Source organism: Alligator mississippiensis, chromosome 1, assembly GCF_030867095.1.
Source record: "Alligator mississippiensis isolate rAllMis1 chromosome 1, rAllMis1, whole genome shotgun sequence".
NCBI lineage: Eukaryota > Metazoa > Chordata > Crocodylia > Alligatoridae > Alligator > Alligator mississippiensis.
Window position 1 is genome coordinate 72,060,906 of NC_081824.1, and position 19,650 is coordinate 72,080,555.

A 19,650-nucleotide genomic window follows, 5' to 3' on the forward strand; every position below is an offset into this window, starting at 1 on the left:
GACAAGGCTGAATGTTAGCTAAATGGCTGAGCTAAAAAGAGAAATCACTAATACTCTCAGCTGTCATTTGTCACACACTGTTTGCTGGAACAAGTTCTAATGCAAGAGACCATGACAAAGAGAGGTTATACCTAATACCTTCACATACAGACAAACTTGTCTGCATAATATCAACATTGTAAACTGATGCTGAAAAATATATCCACCAGAGGGAGGTATAATCATAAGGAATAAAAAAAAGTCAATCCCAGTTTTTGCTCTTGCAGTTTTGGTGGTGGCAATTTTCTTATCCTTAGGACAGAACAGAACATGAAGTTATATTTGTTAGATGAATATATCTGAGATGATCTTTGCAATTTGTTAGGGAACTGAGGCCTGAAGAAATTAGGCTGCATATAAACCAGAAAATAACATTTTTCAAAGGAAATGTCAGATACTGCATATACATTATAATTAAGTAAAAACAACTGCTGTTAATTTATGTTTTTAATAGAAAGGGGAATCAGTTATGCCTTACTCCAGCTTTTAAAAGGATACCATCCAAAGACGGAGTATACAGTGTATCTAGCAACTATGAATACCTTGGCTGTTTGAGATTTTATGTTCTTTAATAAAACATTTTAATGGGACTACCTCAGGAATTATTTAATTGTAGACTTTCCAGTGCCAAGAGTATTTCATTCATTTATAATTCTGACATCTCTGTTGTGCTTGGTTGGGCTAGGAAGAAAAGGCAACACCCCTTGTAAACCAACAGAAATTGCTTGCAATTAGGAGGCATTCTAGCTCACAAATTTATCAGCCAAAGTCACATTATCTTTTACTTAGGATAAAGGGGAGAACACCTAAAAAAAACAGCTGTTCCATTTATCGGAATTAACTGGGGAGGTGGCAAAACACGAGGACAGTAGTTGTAGGCATGCAACTGGGTTTCTTGTTTTCTACAGTTCTCTTTTACAGGTAAGTCTCTATTACATGATTAAGAGGTCTGTCCATAAAGCAGTTACATATTGGGGGTCTCTTAAAATCTGGAGCATACTTGGTACATCTCTTCATGACTTTGTAATTCATCTTTTAATATGATTCTTTCAAAACCTACATGAGACTCTCTTGATTTTAATTCTCCATGGAAGAATTATGTCCGTTTTTCTGATCCTTGGGACCAGGATTTTAGTGGAGACTTATTTTTTTTTTTTTTTTTTTTTTTTTTTTTTTTTAAGTATTCAGTGCTTTTCTTTATGAAAGGGCAAAGACTTCTTATGATGATATCTTTTATTGGGCCAACTGAACTGCTTACTTGGAACAGAGTTAGACAAACTTTAGAGTGTAAGATATTCTTCAGAGGCTTCCTTTGGAACCCATCAATCCTTGCTTGGCTACAGAGTTCAACACATTCAAAATTAAAACATGTTATTGTGCTTCTAGTACATTTACTGTTTTCAATGCAAGTATTATAAATACCAGGTGCAAGTATCATCTATTCCCATGAGTATCCTGTCCATTTACATCTCAACTGCAAAAGCTTTCTATGTAGAGCAAAGATGTTTGCTCACATGAAACAATGAGAAGCTGACTTAATGACAATTTATGCCACAAAACATGCACTAATACACAGCCATTCAGGAGGCAACTTGTCTTAAGTCATCATTTACAAGTTTCCCAAACTTAACAGTAATGCTTTACTTAACTTTTTGTTAAATGGTGCCTCTGTGAGGCAACTGGTTTTTGCTAGTCCCTTGGCTTGCTACTGAAGACATTTCAGTCTATGTATACAGTACCTTTCATCCAAAAGGATTCCAAAGCATTTGCTTACTATATAGGAATTACTTCACCCAAACTAAAATGAAGATGCTTCTAGAATAAAATGAGGGAACCATTTAACAATACACAGTGGTTTAGGCTAGTAAATGAAGATCACCACATCCAACTGAAATTACAGGGGAAGGTTTAAGAAAGCAGGATGTAATTTTTCAAAGTTTTGTGAGATGGATCATTGCCCTTCTAGGATGGTTAAAGTAGTGGAGACAGTGGGCCTTTTGCTAAATTTACTGGTGGAAACTGTGAATGCACCCCTTTGAAAGGGCCCTCTGTTGATGGCTTTATAAAGATGCCATAATACATCCCTTACTTAAAATCAGCATGGAAAACTTCTATGGGAACAGCATGCAGTTTCTACCTTTTAAGTAGGATAGTTTAAGACAGCAGTATGTTACTGTTGCTGCTGGATCTCTTAAAGCATACACAATCTAAAGGAAATGTAATGCGCAAGTCAAATAATAAAAATAAAGGACAGAAAATATACTAATCAGACTTGCAGTTGACACAAAATTAGGAGAAGAGGTAACCACTTTGGAGGATAGGATTAAAATTCACAGGGATCTTACTACATTGGAGAACTGGGCTACAATCAACAGGATTAAATTCAAGAAAAACAAATACAGAATGGAAGATAACTGGCTTGACAACAGCACTGCCAAGAAGTTAGGCTAGACCACAAACTAAACATGAATCAGCATTGTGATGCAGTCCCAAGAAAAGCAAAGGACATTTTGGGTTGCATTAACAGAAACCTTGTATGGAAAACATGGGAAGTGACAGTAGCACTTTATTTGGTACTCATTAGGCCTGAACTGGATTACTGTGTCCAGCTTTGGGTACTGCATTTTAAGGATGTAGACAAACTAGGAAGGATCTAAAACCTAGTGACAATGATGACAAAGGTGTTGGAATGCAGGTCATAGGAAGAAAAGCTGAAGGAACTAGATATATTCAGTATTACCAATAGGATTCTTTTTGACAGAGACCCCCCAAGGATTGACATAGCCCTTTGTCCGATATGGTATCAGATAATCTTTAATAGTAACCCCTAGACAATATTACCAGTTTCTTCCCTGACAAGCAGCTCTATAGTTTTCTCAGCAGTGACCATTGCGGGTACCAGGCCCCAGGTCTTTCACTGGGCACGTGATGTTTTGCATCCTCCATAGTACAGTGGAGGATACAGCAGCTGTGTCTGTCTTCCCAGAACCACTACATGCTCGCACACGTTGTCCTTTGTGTTAACTAATTTTATGTTTTTTCCCTAAAAAATTGTCCAATCCCTTGGCACTAAGCCACACATTCCTCACATAGTACACCAATCCTATCCTACTTTTGTTATCTTTCCTTATAGGGAAAGTGCTATATATTGCTCACCTACAGATTCATAGATGTTAGGGTCAGAAGGGACCTCAATAGATTATCGAGTCCGACCCCCTGCATAAGCAGGAAAGAGTGCTGGGTCTAGATGACCCCGGCTAGATGCTTATCTAACCTCCTCTTGAAGACCCCCAGGGTAGGGGAGAGCACCACCTCCCTTGGGAGCCCGTTCCAGACCTTGGCCACTCGAACTGTGAAGAAGTGCTTCCTAATGTCCAATCTAAATCTGCTCTCTGCTAGCTTGTGGCCATTATTTCTTGTAACCCCCGGGGGCGCCTTGGTGAATAAATACTCACCAATTCCCTTCTGTGCCCCCGTGATGAACTTATAGGCAGCCACAAGGTTGCCTCTCAACCTTCTCTTGCGGAGGCTGAAAAGATCCAGTTTCTCTAGTCTCTCCTCGTAGGGCTTGGTCTGCAGGCCCTTAACCATACGAGTGGCCCTTCTCTGGACCCTCTCCAGGTTATCTGCATCCCTCTTGAATTGCGGCACCCAGAATTGCACACAGTACTCCAACTGCAGTCTGACCAGCGCCCGATAGAGGGGAAGTATCACCTCCTTGGACCTATTCGTCATGCATCTGCTGATGCACAATAAAGTGCCATTGGCTTTTTTGATGGCTTCGTCACGCTGCCGACTCATGTTCATCTTGGAGTCCACTAGGACTCCAAGATCCCTTTCCACTTCCGTGCCACCCAGCAGGTCATTCCCTAGGCTGTAGGTGTGCTGGACATTTTTCCTCCCTAGGTGCAGCACTTTGCATTTCTCCTTGTTGAACTCCATTCTGTTGTTTTCTGCCCACTTGTCCAACCTGTCCAGATCTGCTTGCAGCTGTTCCCTGCCCTCCGGCATGTCCACATCTCCCCATAGCTTTGTGTCATCTGCAAACTTGGACAGAGTACATTTGACTCCCTCGTCCAAGTCACTGATGAAGACATTAAAGAGTATCAGTCCAAGGACCAAGCCCTGCGGGACCCCACTGCCCACACCCTTCCAGGTTGAAACCGACCCATCCACCACAACTCTCTGGGTGCGACCCTCCAGCCTATTCGCCACCCACCGGACTGTGTAGTCATCCAAGTCACAGCCTCTTAACTTGTTCACCAGTATGGGGTGGGATACCATATCGAAGGCCTTCCTGAAGTCTAAGTATACGACATCCACCCCTTCTCCTGTGTCCAGGCGTTTCGTAACCTGGTCATAAAAAGAAACTAGATTGGTCAGGCGCGATCTGCCTGCCACGAACCCATGCTGATTTCCCCACAGCATAATTTGTCCTGCCGGGCTCTCACAAATGTGAGCCTTGATAATTTTTTCAAAGACTTTGCCAAGGATGGAGGTGAGACTGACTGGCCTATAGTGGCCCGGGTCCTCCTTCCTCCCCTTTTTGAAAATGGGGACCACGTTGGCCCTTTTCCAGTCCTCCGGGACTTGGCTCGTGCGCCATGAGCTATCAAATATTCCCTCCAGTGGCTCTGCTATGATGTCAGCCAGTGCCTTCAGCACCCTCGGATGGAGCTCATCCGGGCCTGCCAACTTAAAGGCATCCAGTTCTTCCAAGTGACTCTGCACCATCTCAGGGTCTACGCATGGAAGTCTGGTGCCTTGCTGCTGCCTCTCTACAACCCCAGTGAGAGAATTGTCGTGCCCCTCACTTAGGAACACTGAGGCAAAGAACTCGTTGAGGAGTTCAGCCTTGTCCCCCCTGTCTGTCACCAATTGTTTCTGCCCATTTAGCAGGGGTCCTATTCCTCCCTGGGCCTTCCTTTTACTCCCTATATATCTAAAAAACAATTTCTTGTTGTCTTTTACTTGGGTTGCCATCCTCAGCTCCATGGTAGCTTTGGCCTGTCTAACTGCCTCCCTACAAGCACGAGCAGAGGAGGTATATTCATCTTTGGTGATCTCTCCCTGTTTCCACTTTTTATGTGCTCCCCTTTTGTCCCTTAGGCTGCCCTGGATTTCTCTGGTCAGCCAGGGAAGCCTCCTGGCCCCTTTCCCTCTTTTGCCTCGCTCGGGGATCGTCTTGCTTTGTGCCCGAAGGATCATTTCCTTAAGGCACAGCCACCCTTCTTGGGCTTCCATCTCTTCAAATCTCCTACTCTGCAGTGCGTCCTTGACTAATTGCCTGAGTTCATTGAAATCAGCTTTCCTAAAGTCTAGCACTTTCACCCTACTAGTTACCTTACCCACTCGCCGTCTTATGGTGAATTCTATTATTAGGTGATCACTGTCCCCCAGATGGCTACCGATCTGGAGGTCCGCTACCATGTCATCTCCCGCTGCCAACACCAGATCCAGTATGGCATTCCCCCTAGTGGGACCGTGTACCTCCTGAGTCAGGTGGAGGTCCTGTACACAGGTTAGAAACCTGCATGAACGGTGGGACTTTGCTGTCTGTGACTCCCAGCAGATGTCTGGGTAGTTTAGGTCCCCCCTCCCCCAAAAGATAATATATTTGGTGGAGTTTCCCATACTCTTGAATTATATTGTATCTAAGTATGCATCCATATAGCACACACAGATGCATGCTTGAGGACATGCACAAAAGCTTACACACTGGACTTGCATATAGGCCCAAAAATACAGAGATGTTACGATGAGAAGTCTTTTCTCTCTCCTTTTAAAAATGCCTTAATGCATCTAAAGAAATTTAAAAATGCATCAATAGTTGAATGATAGAACAAAGTATACAGCAATATTAACTTCGCTATAGAAATAAGATAGCTTTGGATATTTATATATTTATTTATTTTTCTGTATCACATAATCATTTAAAAATAAAAAATAAAAAAATGTAATCCTTAATATCTTACCTCAGCAGTAGTGAGGAAAATTTCATCAGTTATATGCCTCACTCCACAGGAAACAATGCCAAGGGCAACTCCAGGAAACACATAGGCATTGTTACCTTGTCCAGGATAGAGAGTGCACCCATCTGGAAGTGTGACAGGGTCAAAAGGACTTCCACTTGCAAAAATACCACGTCCCTAAAAGAAAATATGCTTTGAAATAATGGTTATTTTGAAAGGAAACTTTCTTTAAGGCCATATATAACCATTTATCACATGGAAGTTGGGTTGAATCTACATTTAGTTAAATCTTCTTCAAGCTCTTAGGGGATACTAGATATATTTCACAAGAAAAGTTATGCTTACAGGCTTACATACTTTTAGGTACAAGCCATGATGGGGAATATAGGTGCATACAGAAAAGATATGGGGAGATGTTTAGATCTGTACATTAAAAAATAAAAATAAAAAAAAAAAAATCTAATTTTGCCTTTTGTACACTTCAGATCATCTCAGTTAAGCTTTCAGGTCTTACATTTTTCAGTCAACCTGAAATCTATCCTGTGCAGAAGGATCTGCAAAATCTATGCACCACGTAAATCCTTGTAATAGGCCTTACAAAGGATTTAAGTAGTCCATAAGCCTCGTGCTGGCCCTTTGTGCAGGAATTAATTCCACTGTTAGCGAAGGCCTCTCTTAGAGATCATTTAGGGCTAGCTAAAGAACTATCCTGGGAGTAACTGAAGCTTTATGTGCTACAGGATTGCATTAATACTTTCCCCATATAGCTTCTGATACACAGTAAGGAAAAAAAAAAGTAATTTCAAAACAGAAAAAGGCTGGTCCCAATGCTCTGCTCAAACCACCCAAGAGGCTGAACTTTCTGAGAAGAGAGAACCCTAGAAATTAAATGTTAAGTTCAACTAGGGTTAGATGATGTATATGGTGATGCTCAGTCTTATGGAACTTTCCATTTTCATCCATTTGCTAACATTTTAATTTTTATACTGTTAAATAGTTTCAAGACCCTGCTTGTAGCAGAACTACCTAAGTTTATCTTGGGGATTTTTTAAGTACCGATGTTCCTTTTCAGCTCCTCAAAGGATATTTTGTTTAGCTTGGTGTTGTACAGTGTTATCATGGCCTGTTTATTATATATATTATGGTGACGAAGCAGATCTTTTACTGCATCTTTAGCTCTGGTTACCAGACGTAACTGCCCATTATATTATATGCCTTCCTGTTTGAGTCTTGCATCGCACTGTAATGTGTACTTTTCAGTAGGGAAACAACATGGTAAGTTTCTGTTTGTATGTCAGTTTTACAGTATTTAAAAAAGCTTCTCTTTGTTTTGGGATAACTCCAATAAAGAACAAGTAATATTCTACAGACTGTATAAAGTCAGATATTCATATGACATTTTTTTACATTAATTTTAGGAAGATATGCCCTTTCATAACATCTGATGAAGTGGCTCTTGCTCATAAAAGCTGATGTATTTCTGATTTGGTTAGTCTGTAAGGTGCTTACCTACCCTGCCTTCTGCCTGACTTCAGACTAACATGGTTAGCTACCTCTACCATATCCCACCTCAGCCTTCTCTCTTCCAAACTGAAGAGTCCTAGCTTCCTTAGTCTCCCCTGGTATGGCAGCTGGCTCCATACCCGTGATCATCTTTGTCGCCCTTCTCTGTACTTTTCCCAGTTCTATTGAATCCTTTTTTATATGTGGAAACCAGAACTGAACAAAGTATTCAAAATGTGGGTACACCAGAGATTTACATAATAGCATTTCTTTTCTTTTCTCCCAATTTCTATTTAATGATGCCCAACATCTTACTGACTTTTTTGGTCATTGCTGCACATTATGCTAATGTTTTTATGAGAACTATCTATGACGACTCCAAGGTCTCTTTCTTGCATCACAACAGCTACTTCAGAACCCAGCATGATGTACCTATAATTGAGGTTATTTTTCCCTGTGTGCATAATTTTGTACTAGTCAACACTAAAATTCATTTGCCACTATCTTGCCCATTCACTCAGGTTTGCAAGATGGTTTTGGCAGCTTCTCACCATCAGCTTGGGGTTTAAATACTTGAAATAACTTAGTACATACTACAGATGTAGATATAATTTAAAAATATAAATTAAAAAATTATTGGTTTAATCTCCTCTAATTATATTGGTTAAACAGTTAACCTATAACATAGTCCCAGTGCCTGTCCCACCTCGCTATGGGGGAGGAGCTGCAGCCACCTGCCAGGAGCAGCACAGGGAGACAGGGGCCATGCACAGACCCACTCAGACACGGATGCTGCTGGAAGCTTCTCCCCGGGGCCGCCAACAGGAGGCGACGGTGGTGGCAATAAGCCCCACCAGACAACAGAGGCCACATGAAGCCATGAGTGACAGCAGCAGGAGAGGGGCTTTCCCAGTCCACTGGAGCCACCAGCACACTGGGAGGGAGGGAGCAGACTAGCTATTGGTAGTAGTACCCCTTCCCCCTCCCTCCCTCTCTCCTCCTCCTCCTTCCCTCCCTCCCTCCTGCCCTGCCACCTTCCTGTTCCTGAAGCACTGCGCTGCTTCCGTTCCCTGCTAGATTCAGCCGCATGCTAAACATTAACAGGTTGGTAATGCAGTACTGGTATAAAATATACTTATTGTTTAAAAGTTTAAACATTTAACCTTTCACATCCTTAGTATGTATATTCAAATACTGGTAATGTCAAAAAGAGGTCAATAAGTAGACTCCATTTGCAATACAGAAGAATCCTTAACACTCTGTTTCCTAAATGTTTACGAAGATAAAATACATCTATAGGGAAAACAGGTCAAGTTAAGTTACATACTGAAGGGTCAAGTCAAGCATCCTCTAATATGAAGACCCAAATCCAATCCCACTCCTACCCTCCTAACTCTGAGAGGACACTCTTTCTTACACAGAATACAGCATGGGGTTAGCAGCACACAGCAACAATTAGGAAGTACTGAACACTTTCAGTAAAGGTTCATCTCTCATTTCTTTGCACCTCCTAACACCAAAAATACAGCTTATTTATCCATAAAATGGGTTAATAAAAATATTGAAAATATTTTTTCAACATTCCTGAATTATAACTTAAACCAAACTAAGGGTTTTTTGTTTGATTGGCTTTGATAAAATTACCTCTTGCCATGTTGCATACATAATATATTTCCAGAGAAAATTAAATAAGTGTTTCTAATTTTGACCTTCTAATTTCCTGTACAACAAATTTGTTTTAAAATAAATATAACAATCAATTATTATCCTCTAATACACTTATTGATTATATATTGATTGACCTTCTCCCATTACCTGTGTTACTTGGTAGCACTGTTCAGCAGAGCACTCTGCTTTGCTAGTTGGATTGCTGAGAGCAAAAATGATAGGCCGTTTGTTGAAAGATGCCATATCTTTGAGAATTTCTTTTGTAAAAGCACCACCAATTGCAGCAACTCCTGAACAAGATAAGGTAAGATAAATGTTGGGAATTAATTTGTTCAAGATACCGATAAATATATGGAATAACATTTCTTTTACTGTAACTTCTCAGTTAAAAAGTAAACATTTTGTGTTCTTCTGTGTTAGTAGTAAAAAACCAAAAGGACAATTTTTACATGAGGATAACCTCAAAATCCTATATCTATTAGTGCAGAAGATTCAAATATTAGTTAATATTTGAAAACCTCTTTGGATAAATTTGAACAATGCAATACCATGTAAAATAATCTGAAAGGCTTTTCTATCCCTGTCACAACTACAGACAACAGCTAAATATGTTTAAATGCCTTGTACTTAATTTAGTGCAAAGGCTATTGTGCTAACCAACCCACTGATGAGCAGGAATTGCTGAGGAAAAGGCCTCACTCTCTACAGTAGCCAGTAAGACTTCTGCAGACAATAATGTATTTGCATCCTTTTCAAAAGGGATGCAGGATCAGAATTCTTTTGTATGTCAGGGAACTCAAGTAGCTTGTGGTGAATTGGTTCAAGAAGTGCCATCCACATCATCATCATGAGGTTCAATCATCATCCCCAATACAAGGCAGATCTTGTAAAGCAGGGTTGTCTGGTTGGTGACCTGCAGACCACATGCTGCCGTAAGAAATTAACATGCAACCTATGGACCCCAGTGGATGGCTCTCCTGCTGCCACCCAGTGGTGGAGGGCTGGGGGTGTGGAGGGAGGGGGGCATGTACTACTGGCACAGCCTGTACAACAAGGGGCAGAGAAGCCACTTGGGTGACAAGGGGATTCCAGGGATCTGTGCAGCCCGGGTATGGTGGGCTGCATGTTGCTGGTGCAGCCTGCACAGCAGAGGGAGATCCTGGGGGGAGGAGCACCCCTGCAGCATACCACACACTGGCACCATGGGTGGCCCCCAGCCATGCTAAAGTTGGATAGCATTATTATAAATCACAATCCAGTCAAATTTCTCCTTCCACTTTTGTCAGATCCTTTTATATAAAATAGAATAGAGTTGGCATACACGATCTGACACATTAGTGCAGTGCCAGAGAACAGGATGCACTCAATGTTCTACTGCCATGTACAAAAGACTGGAAGGTTTCTAAGAGATATTTATCTATTCATGTAGAGATTGTTCTATTTTCTGAACAGCAAATGAGCCAATTCCTTAGCTGGAGCATATCACTGTAGCCCCATTTAGGTCAAAGTTGATTATATCTGACTCATTACTTGTTCTCAGATTTTAACTTTCAAGCCTTTACCTTTCATGCAAGGACCAGGACTGTTGGATGTAGAAGTTCCTTTAGGCAACCTATTCTATACATAGTTACAGTGAGCAGTTTGGAGACTTGGCACATTCATACTTTTGAGTCAAACTAAATGATGGCCTGTTCTGTCTCAAATTTTTAATCTCTTTTTAAAAATATCTTTCTAGATAACTAATGCTAGGAATGCAGATTCCAATCCACAAAGTTAAAAAAAGAATGGGAAAGATAATTTTATTGATGCTTATTGACTACTTTTTTCCCCTCTTACAAAACTCTTAATTTCTTGTATTTCATTGGTAAGAGCAAGGCATTTTTTTTCCTAAGTAGTGTCCAGCAAAACTCCATATACGGCATTTGTTGAGACTGTATTAAGTGAAACCTTAGAAAAAAATATTAGTCAATGTACTGACCTCACGACCCCACTTATCCAGGGAAGGGTTTTGAGCTATTAGTCATCCAAACAAAAAAAAAAAAAAGTGTCATTTTGACCTATGTTTCCATTAAGAATGCCTTACCCATATACAGTATAGAGAGATGAAAATGGCCTCTGAATAAAAGCCATGTACATACAAATACTAACATGTCATACCATCTATAGTAGCTTAATCTGGAGATCTCGCTCTTGCTCTCTAGTATATAGCTATCCAGGTACTTTCATTTGGATGCTTTTACTCTTCAGTTTACCTAGGTATTTAATCAAATTTCTCTAAAGAGATTTTCAACCACTTGGCATTTGAATTGAAGTCCTGCATGTAAATATGGAATGTCTCTTTGGCAGGCACTTGGTTTGTTGGAAAAAACTGTAATTTTGAACACACAAATGTTATCTGAAAAATTGAACAATATTTTGCCATAGGCCTCCACCTGACTCTGTGAGCAAAGATAAGCAAATTATTCAGACAACTAAGTCACATCTATCTGATTCATAATCAGTGCTAAGATAAATTGTGAAAAGGATTTCAAATAGTCAGTATTCATTATGAAAAGCTTACATTATGTAGGTTGGTACAATAGTCAAATAGGTAGCTCTTTTTAAAATTCAAAATCTTTTTTCATGATAGATGGCAGTCATACATGTTTAAATTTTCCAACATTTAAGATTTAGCAATTAGTTTTAATGGATGGATTGATGAATCTTGTTATGCATTTATTCCGTGAAAATTCAAGAACATGTTTTTTTATTCTTGAAATGGCCAATAGAAAACTCACTAAGCTGTATGAAGAACTGCAGTGATATATGACAACTATACTGTACAGAGAACTTTACTGACATCAAAATCCTTATAAAGGCAACATTTCTACAAAAGTCAGAGTTTTATCTGCATAAGAGCATACAGCTGGGACCCAAACATTTCAGTTCCTCATTCCAATGTCTAGGGTTAAATATATTACAAAGTCTTTAACTCTGGCAGAAATATTAGAATGAAAATGCATTTTCTTCACAGAAGTTCAAGAAAAAAAGATAATTTAACCTGTAAAATGTGAGCTTTAGAATTAACACATTATTATATGATTTTATTACATTTTAATATTTTCTAAATGTCCATTATGTGCTAGGAGCTTTCCAAAAATTAAGGGAAGCTGATCCCTGTTCAGAGGGGTTCATAATCTTCCCTTTAGACAAAATCAAAATTAAAATATCATTGCTTAAAAGTGTATAATATAAATAAGAAATCACCTATAAGTACAGATGGTTTTATATCTTTGACAACATCTTCTAGATTTTTCATTTCATCATGTTTATGGGCAAAACGTTTTTTCTCAGCCGTTAGTGAGGAACGTTCCTAAGTGAACAAAAAAAATTTATTTTTATTAACTGGGATCATAAGATTCTGTAGGCAAACTTCTGAGCATTCCTATTGGCAATTCATTCTTATACTCTTTGCTTGGAATTTGGCTGTATTAGCAAACAATGAAGGTTAAAAATGTTTCTAAATTAGGACCCATATCATGCACTTAAAAGGATAACAGTCAATGGCTGTGGCCAGATGAGTGCGCACATGCGTTTCCCAAGGGAACATATTTGTGCTATTGCTAGTTGTCTTCGGGGAACACCCCTGCATGCTTGCTCTGCTGCACAGCAAAGTGTCCCGTGTTGGGTAGAGAAGGCTAGGGACAGCACGTGGGCTGGCTCCAATAGCCTTACCTGGGGTTCTGGGGACATCCCAGAGCTGCAGCAGTGGCAATCCAGGCATGCAGAGCCTGGCTGACAGCCAGAGTGTGGCTCTGGCTGGCCAGGCTCTGGTTTTGAGTGGCACATGCTGCTGCCATATGCGCTGCGCCACTATTTTGGCACTTTATTTTTATATATCAGGATTTCCTGGTATCTAAATTTGGCTTTGTGCTACAAATACACAGCACAGAGAACCAAATCACGTGCACAAGGTGCATTTTGTGGAGCCTCAAAAGCCTTTGAGGCACCGCAAAGCACATGTATATGCTCATGTGGACACACCTCATTTGTCCAAATAAATGCCTCCTTGACTATTCAGTTTTATTTAAAACACAAATATTGGTGCACAGAGGTATTAACTACTCAAAAATTGCAATACATCATACATAAGTCATATGTATAAGTCATCATAATTATATTAAATGTTCCAGCTTGCACACTTTGAGAGAAAAAAAGTGAGGCAAAACTCATGCCTTCTTGCAGAGGAATTACTAGCTGTATTTTCATCCCTTTAAAACTGGATTAATAGAAAGCTTGCCCAAGTCAGATAGAATGTATGTCTCTTAAACCTATTATATATGTGACAGTTGTGGTCTTCAAGTATTATTATACACACGCACGCACATACACGTTTCTTTTAAACCAAGATAAAATATATTTCTCAACAAGCACAAATAGTATAATTTTGCTAGTTATAGAAATGACTGTTCTGTGTCAGTTAAGTTTTCACATGAGGCCTCATCTATACTGGGGATTTCAGGAGTTGCTGGTCTATCACCAGTGTAACTGCATCAGGTAAAAACTCCAGTGCAGACATGGAAATAAGTGCTACATGCTGTGATTTTACAAGTACAGTTTACCCTGCCTTTAACTAAGTCTGAAATTATTTGGGAACTACTGGGTACTCTGACTTCCAAAAATTATAGCACATTTTTAGGTGCTTAAATAAAGAAAAATTAGCCAAGCCAAGCCAAGCCATTTAAAATGAGAATGCTTTTTATTGTTTTTATCAAAATGCCTAGGAGTCCTCATCATGGACCAGGATAAAACTGTATTAGACATTATAAAACCAATAAAAAAAGGAAGACAGTTCTTTCCTCGAAAGGCTTACAAGTAGGGGTGCACCGATAAAGATTTTTTGGGATCATACTGATGGCCAATTATTGACCAGCCATCTTGGCCAATACCAATCTAAATGCCAATATGCCACCTAGCAGCTTGGAGAGCAGCATCCAGTTGGTAAGTCTGTTGGGAGGGAAGGGGAGTAGAAGGGGCAGATCAAGGCCCCCACAGCGAGGAAGGGAGTGACGCGGGGGCAGGTGCCACCCAGCCGGGGCAGGGCGGGGTACGTGACAGAGCCGGAGCTCAACTGGATACAGCATTTATCAGCAACATTATCAGCCATATCAGCCAAAAAAAGCCAACTGCCAATAACGTCAATTTTCCTTTTACTGGTGCCGATACAATATGAACTGATGCATCAGTGCACCTCTAATTACAAGCCAATTCTAAGGCAAGAGCTAAGAGACAGATGCAAACAGATGGGGAAATTGTGGAGATAACATCATAAAATGCTTGCAAGAACCTTGACTGCATGGCTAGATTGGATACCGTACTTCACCAACATCTTCCTGACTATAGCTTGGAAGTCTCACTAAAGGAAAATTAACATTGTTTCTCTAAGTTCACACAATTATCAATATCCTTCCTAATATAATTCCATTAAAATTCTAGAAGTTTTACTTTAAGTAAGTTTGGTTCATGTATTTTAAATCCTAGTAATGGGTTTTCTTTGTCAAGAACTTAATTTTTGTTTAGCACAAATTAAAAATCTAATTTAAACAAAAAATCTTTGGTGTGGTAATGTGATGCAGTGCAAATTACATCACTGCATTTGCTCTGCTCCTCTTCTTCTCTGGACAATAACCACAAGACTTGGCATTTTTTTTCCTGAAGCAGCAAGAAATGTTTCCAACGGGGACCACAAGAAATTGTGTAGGTCTGTTATGTGGTTAGTACTGCCTGAGCTGCTTTGGCTTACACAACACCAGTTTATCTCGACTCATCTTTGAACATGAGGATTTTCCAGAGATCTGTTCACTTCTACAGATTTCTTAAGTGTCTGAAATACAACAACTTAAGTAGTTGAGTGATATCCTCATGTGCCTATATGGGTATTAGGCAGACAAGGTTCTTTGGGTGAATCTGATATATTTTATTAGATCAACTTAAATAGTTGGAAAACAATTATTAAGCAAGCTTTCGGGTTCAAAAACCCTTCGTCAGGCTAAGAAAGCTTCAGCAGTTGGTGTGTGCTCTTCCTGGATGGCATGAAAAGTAAAGAAGCCAGAGGCTGGGCTGGTATGCATACAAGACAGGTAGTCAGTGAAAACGTAGACTGACGAGTCAATGGGTGAGAGAGAGGCTGGAGGGGCAGGGAAAGAGAGAGAGAAGGGGGATGAAAGTGGAGAGATACCTGAGGAGTCGGATGTCAGGCAGGTTATAATGTGTCATAAATCCAATGCCTATATTTAGTCCATGATTTTTAGTATCCAGGAGGCTGATGAAATGGAGTTCATAGGCTCGTCTCTGGGAAGTGTTTTGTAAGTTTCCTTTGAGGATCAGGACTGAGAGATTGGAGAGAGAGTGGTTTTCTTGTGAGAAATGTGCCCCCACAGGTAATTGAGTATTCCTGTCTTTGATAGATTTCCAGTGTGCATTCATTCTGGTGTGCAGTTGTTTGGTCTCTCCTATGTATTTTCCATCAGGGCATTTGGTGCATTGGATGAGATGTATTACATTTCTGGAGGTGCAGCTGTAAGATCCAGGAGTGCTGATGGCTCTGTTGTGGGGTGTGGTGATTGGGGGGGGTGGGGGGGTGGAGATGTGTTGGCAGGTTTTGCATTTCTCATCATGGTATGGTCTGGATCCTTTTGGTGTGTTCTGGGCTTGAGGAAGTTTGCTTCTGGTGATGAGGTTGGCAAGGTTCAGTGCTTGTTTGAAGGCTAGGATGGGTGGCTCTGGGAAGATCTTTTTAAGAATAGGGTCTCCTTCTATTATAGGTTGCAATTGTTTGAGGATTTTCCATACAGGTTCAAGGGAGGGGTGATATGTCATAACTAGCGGTGCGCTACACTGACTGCTTCAGGGCAAGAAAGAACAATGAAATAATCACCAACACACGCCATCACAACAACCTCTCTCTACCAGAGAAAAACACCACAGAATCTCTAAGAACTAACCACCAAATAGTAATAAAACCAGCAGATAAAGGAGGAGCCATAGTCATCCTAAACAGTGAAGACTACATAAAGGAAGCCAACAGACAGCTCTCTGACACCACCTACTACAAAGAACTACAAGAAGATCTTACTCCCCTTTTCACCAAGAAACTCAACAATACCATCAAATCATTTCCATCAAAACTACAAGAAAAACTACAGACCTTGATCCCCCCACTACCTAACCCAGGGACTTTTTATGTAGTCCCTAAAATCCACAAATAAGGGAACCCTGGCAGACCTATCATATCTAACCATGGGACACTAACTGAGGAAATATCAGGTTTCATTGAATCAATCCTAAAACCGCTCATCACCCACAGAGCAAGTTTTGTACAAGACACTACAGACTTTCTACAGAAACTTAAAAACAGAGACCACCTTCCCAGCAACACACTCCTAGCCACCATGGATGTTACCAGCCTATATACCAACATGCCACACCAGGATGGCATTCAAGCCTGCCTTGCCTATCTCCAGGAACAAGATTACAACTCAGAGTACAGACCCAAAAATATTACTGACCTTGTACACTTCATCCTCACACACAACAATTTCACTTTTAATAACCAACACTTCCTCCAGATGATGGGAACAGCTATGGGCACCAAAATGGCCCCACAGTATGCCAACTTTTTTGAGCCACCTGGAAGAAGACTTCCTCAAGAACTGCACCATCAAACCCTTGTTACACTTAAGATATATCAATGACATCTTCATCATTTGGATTGAAAACCTACAATCTCTGATTGAGTTCCATCAGAAATTCAACAATCACCATCCCTCCATCCAACTTCTCTAGAATACTCCAGCACCAGCATCTCCTTTGTAGACACGATGATCAGTATCCAGAATGATAAAATACAGACCACGTTATACAAGAAAACCACAGACCAACATACATATCTGCACAGAGCCAGCAATCACCCTAAACACACCAAAAAAGCTCCAATATACAGCCAAGCCCTCAGATACCACCAAATTTGCACTGAAAGAACACCCGGGATTGCCACCTCACCAATCTTAAAAAGGCTTTCACCCAGCAAGGACACTCCTCCAGAGAGAGAGATCACACATTTGAAAGAGTCACCCGGATACCATGTGAAGAACTGCTGCAGTACAGAAAGGCCCCCCCCCAAATCACACACCGCTGGTTATGACATATCACCCCTCCCTCGAACCTGTATGGAAAATCCTCAAACAATTGCAACCCATAATAGAAAGAGACCCTATTCTTAAAAAGATCTTCCCAGAGCCACCCATCCTAGCCTTCAAACAAGTACTGAACCTTGCTAACCACATCACCAGAAGCAAACTTCCTCAAGCCCGGAACACACCAAAAGGATCCAGACCGTGGCAGGACAAGAAATGCAAAACCTGCCAACACATCTCCACCCCCCCGCCCCCCCAATCACTACACCCCACAACAGAGCCATCAGAATTCCTGGATCTTACAGCTGCACCTCCAGAAATGTAATATACCTCATCCAATGCACCAAATGCCCTGATGGAAAATACATAAGAGGGACCAAACAACTGCGCACCAGAATGAACGCACACTGGAAATCTATCAAAGACAGAAATACCCAATTACCGGTGGGGGCACATTTCTCACAAGAAAACCACTCTCTCTCCAATCTCTCAGTCCTGATCCTCAAAGGAAACTTACAAAACACTTCCCAGAGACGAGCCTATGAACTCCGCTTCATCAACCTCCTGGATACTAAAAATCATGGACTAAATATAGGCATTGGATTTATGACACATTATAACCTGCCTGACATCTGACTCCCCAGGTACCTCTCCACTTTCATCCCCCTTCTCTCTCTCTTCTCCCCTCCTCCTCCCCAGCCTGCCTCTCACCCATTGACTCCTCAGTCTACGTTTTCACTGACTACCTGTCTTGTATGCACACCAGCCCAGCCGCTGGCTTCTTTACTTTTCTTTCCATCCAGGAAGAGCACACACCAACTGCTCAAACTTCCTTAGCCTGATGAAGGGTTTTTGAACCCAAAAGCTTGCTTAATAATTGTTTTCCAACTATTTAAGTTGATCTAATAAAAGATACCAGATTCACCCAAAGACCCTTGTCTGCCTATGTCCTTAGACCAACACAGCTACAACCTACATCCCTGTATATGGGTATTAAGTATTCTCTTAGAATTAGCGCCACAGAAATTCAGTGAAACATGCACCTGGTTTTCTTTGTGGGTAAAATGCAAAAGCCTCTTGAGAGTGCAGTAAAATTAGCCACTTAGGCATGTTCAGAATGCAGATGCTGCACTGCTAATGAAGCTTTGAAACCTCTTCTTTTTAAACACTCCAGCAGATGTCACTGTAGTCTAAAAATGCATTTTTTGAGGTTAATCTTTTTACTTACCTACTTCACACACAAAAAAACCAAACTTTGCAAGCTTGCTTTGATTAATCTAAGACAAAGGATTATAATAATGAGGTTTTTGGAAAAATATTAAACACTTTTCTTGAGATTTTTATGACATAAATAAAAAACAGACAGACATGTTCCAGGGAAAGAGAGAGACTGACTGACTGATTGATTGCTGGCAAATAGCTAGGGATCCAACAAAATCTGACTGATTGCCTACCAAATCATCCACCTGACTTTCAATAGCTCATCTGGTGAGACATTAAATAAACCAAGAATGACAGACCCCTCCAGGATTGGCAACTCAGTCCATTACACAAACTTGTTTAGTGAGGGGATCCAGGATCTGATAAAATTGTAAAAAATTTAAATGAGCTTAAAAGATCTAAAAGGGGGCTGAACAGTAGGGCTGTGCAAAGCTTCAGGTGCTGATTCGATTTGGAGGAGATTCAGCCCGATGCAGCGCCTGAATCTCCAAATCGAATTGGGAGACCAATAAAAAGGTCCAAATCGATTTGAAGCTCTCCAAACTGCTTTGGAAAAGATTCGGAGAGCTTTGGGCAGTCCCCACTCGCTGCCAGAGGGAGCTGGACCCGGACTTCATGCCAGTAAGTAGGGGGCTGGGTGCGGGGGGGACGGGGGGGGACACCATGGGGGACCCCCCACCAGGCCCCATCCCCTGCTTGCTCCCTCAGTTTCACTGAGCACCCCCTGCCTGCTCTCCCAGCCCTGTCAATGGCTGCCCTGCCTGGCCCCAGCATCCTGGCTCTTCTAAAAACCCCAAAACCCCCCACAAAAAACAAACAAACAAACAAAAAAAACCTCACTCACTGGCTCCTGCCAGGCACTGGGGCAATCCCTGCTTCCTCCCACTGCCCCACGTTGTGTGGGGGGCTCTGCCACAAGCCCCCATCCACCACCCACTCTTCTAGTCCCGTCAATGGCTGCCTCACCCAGCCCCAGCATCCCAGCACTTAAAAAAGCCCCGCACTCACCAGCTGCTGCAGCAGCTGTTGGGGCTTCTGGCAGAGCACCCCTGATGCAGCGTGGGGCTGCGGGG

General features: G+C 41.2%; 1 protein-coding gene across 1 annotated transcript in view; it reads right to left on the minus strand.

Moving 5' to 3' along the window:
- ME1 (malic enzyme 1) overlaps positions 1–19,650 on the minus strand; it is a 309,039-nt gene that overhangs the window by 11,784 nt on the left and 277,605 nt on the right. Inside the window, exons 10-12 of the mRNA XM_006258408.4 lie at positions 12,429–12,534; positions 9,330–9,472; positions 6,015–6,188 (exon numbers count right to left, since the gene is read on the minus strand). Of these exons, the coding sequence (XP_006258470.2) occupies positions 6,015–6,188; positions 9,330–9,472; positions 12,429–12,534 (423 nt within the window). The remainder of the gene's footprint in view (positions 1–6,014; positions 6,189–9,329; positions 9,473–12,428; positions 12,535–19,650) is intronic.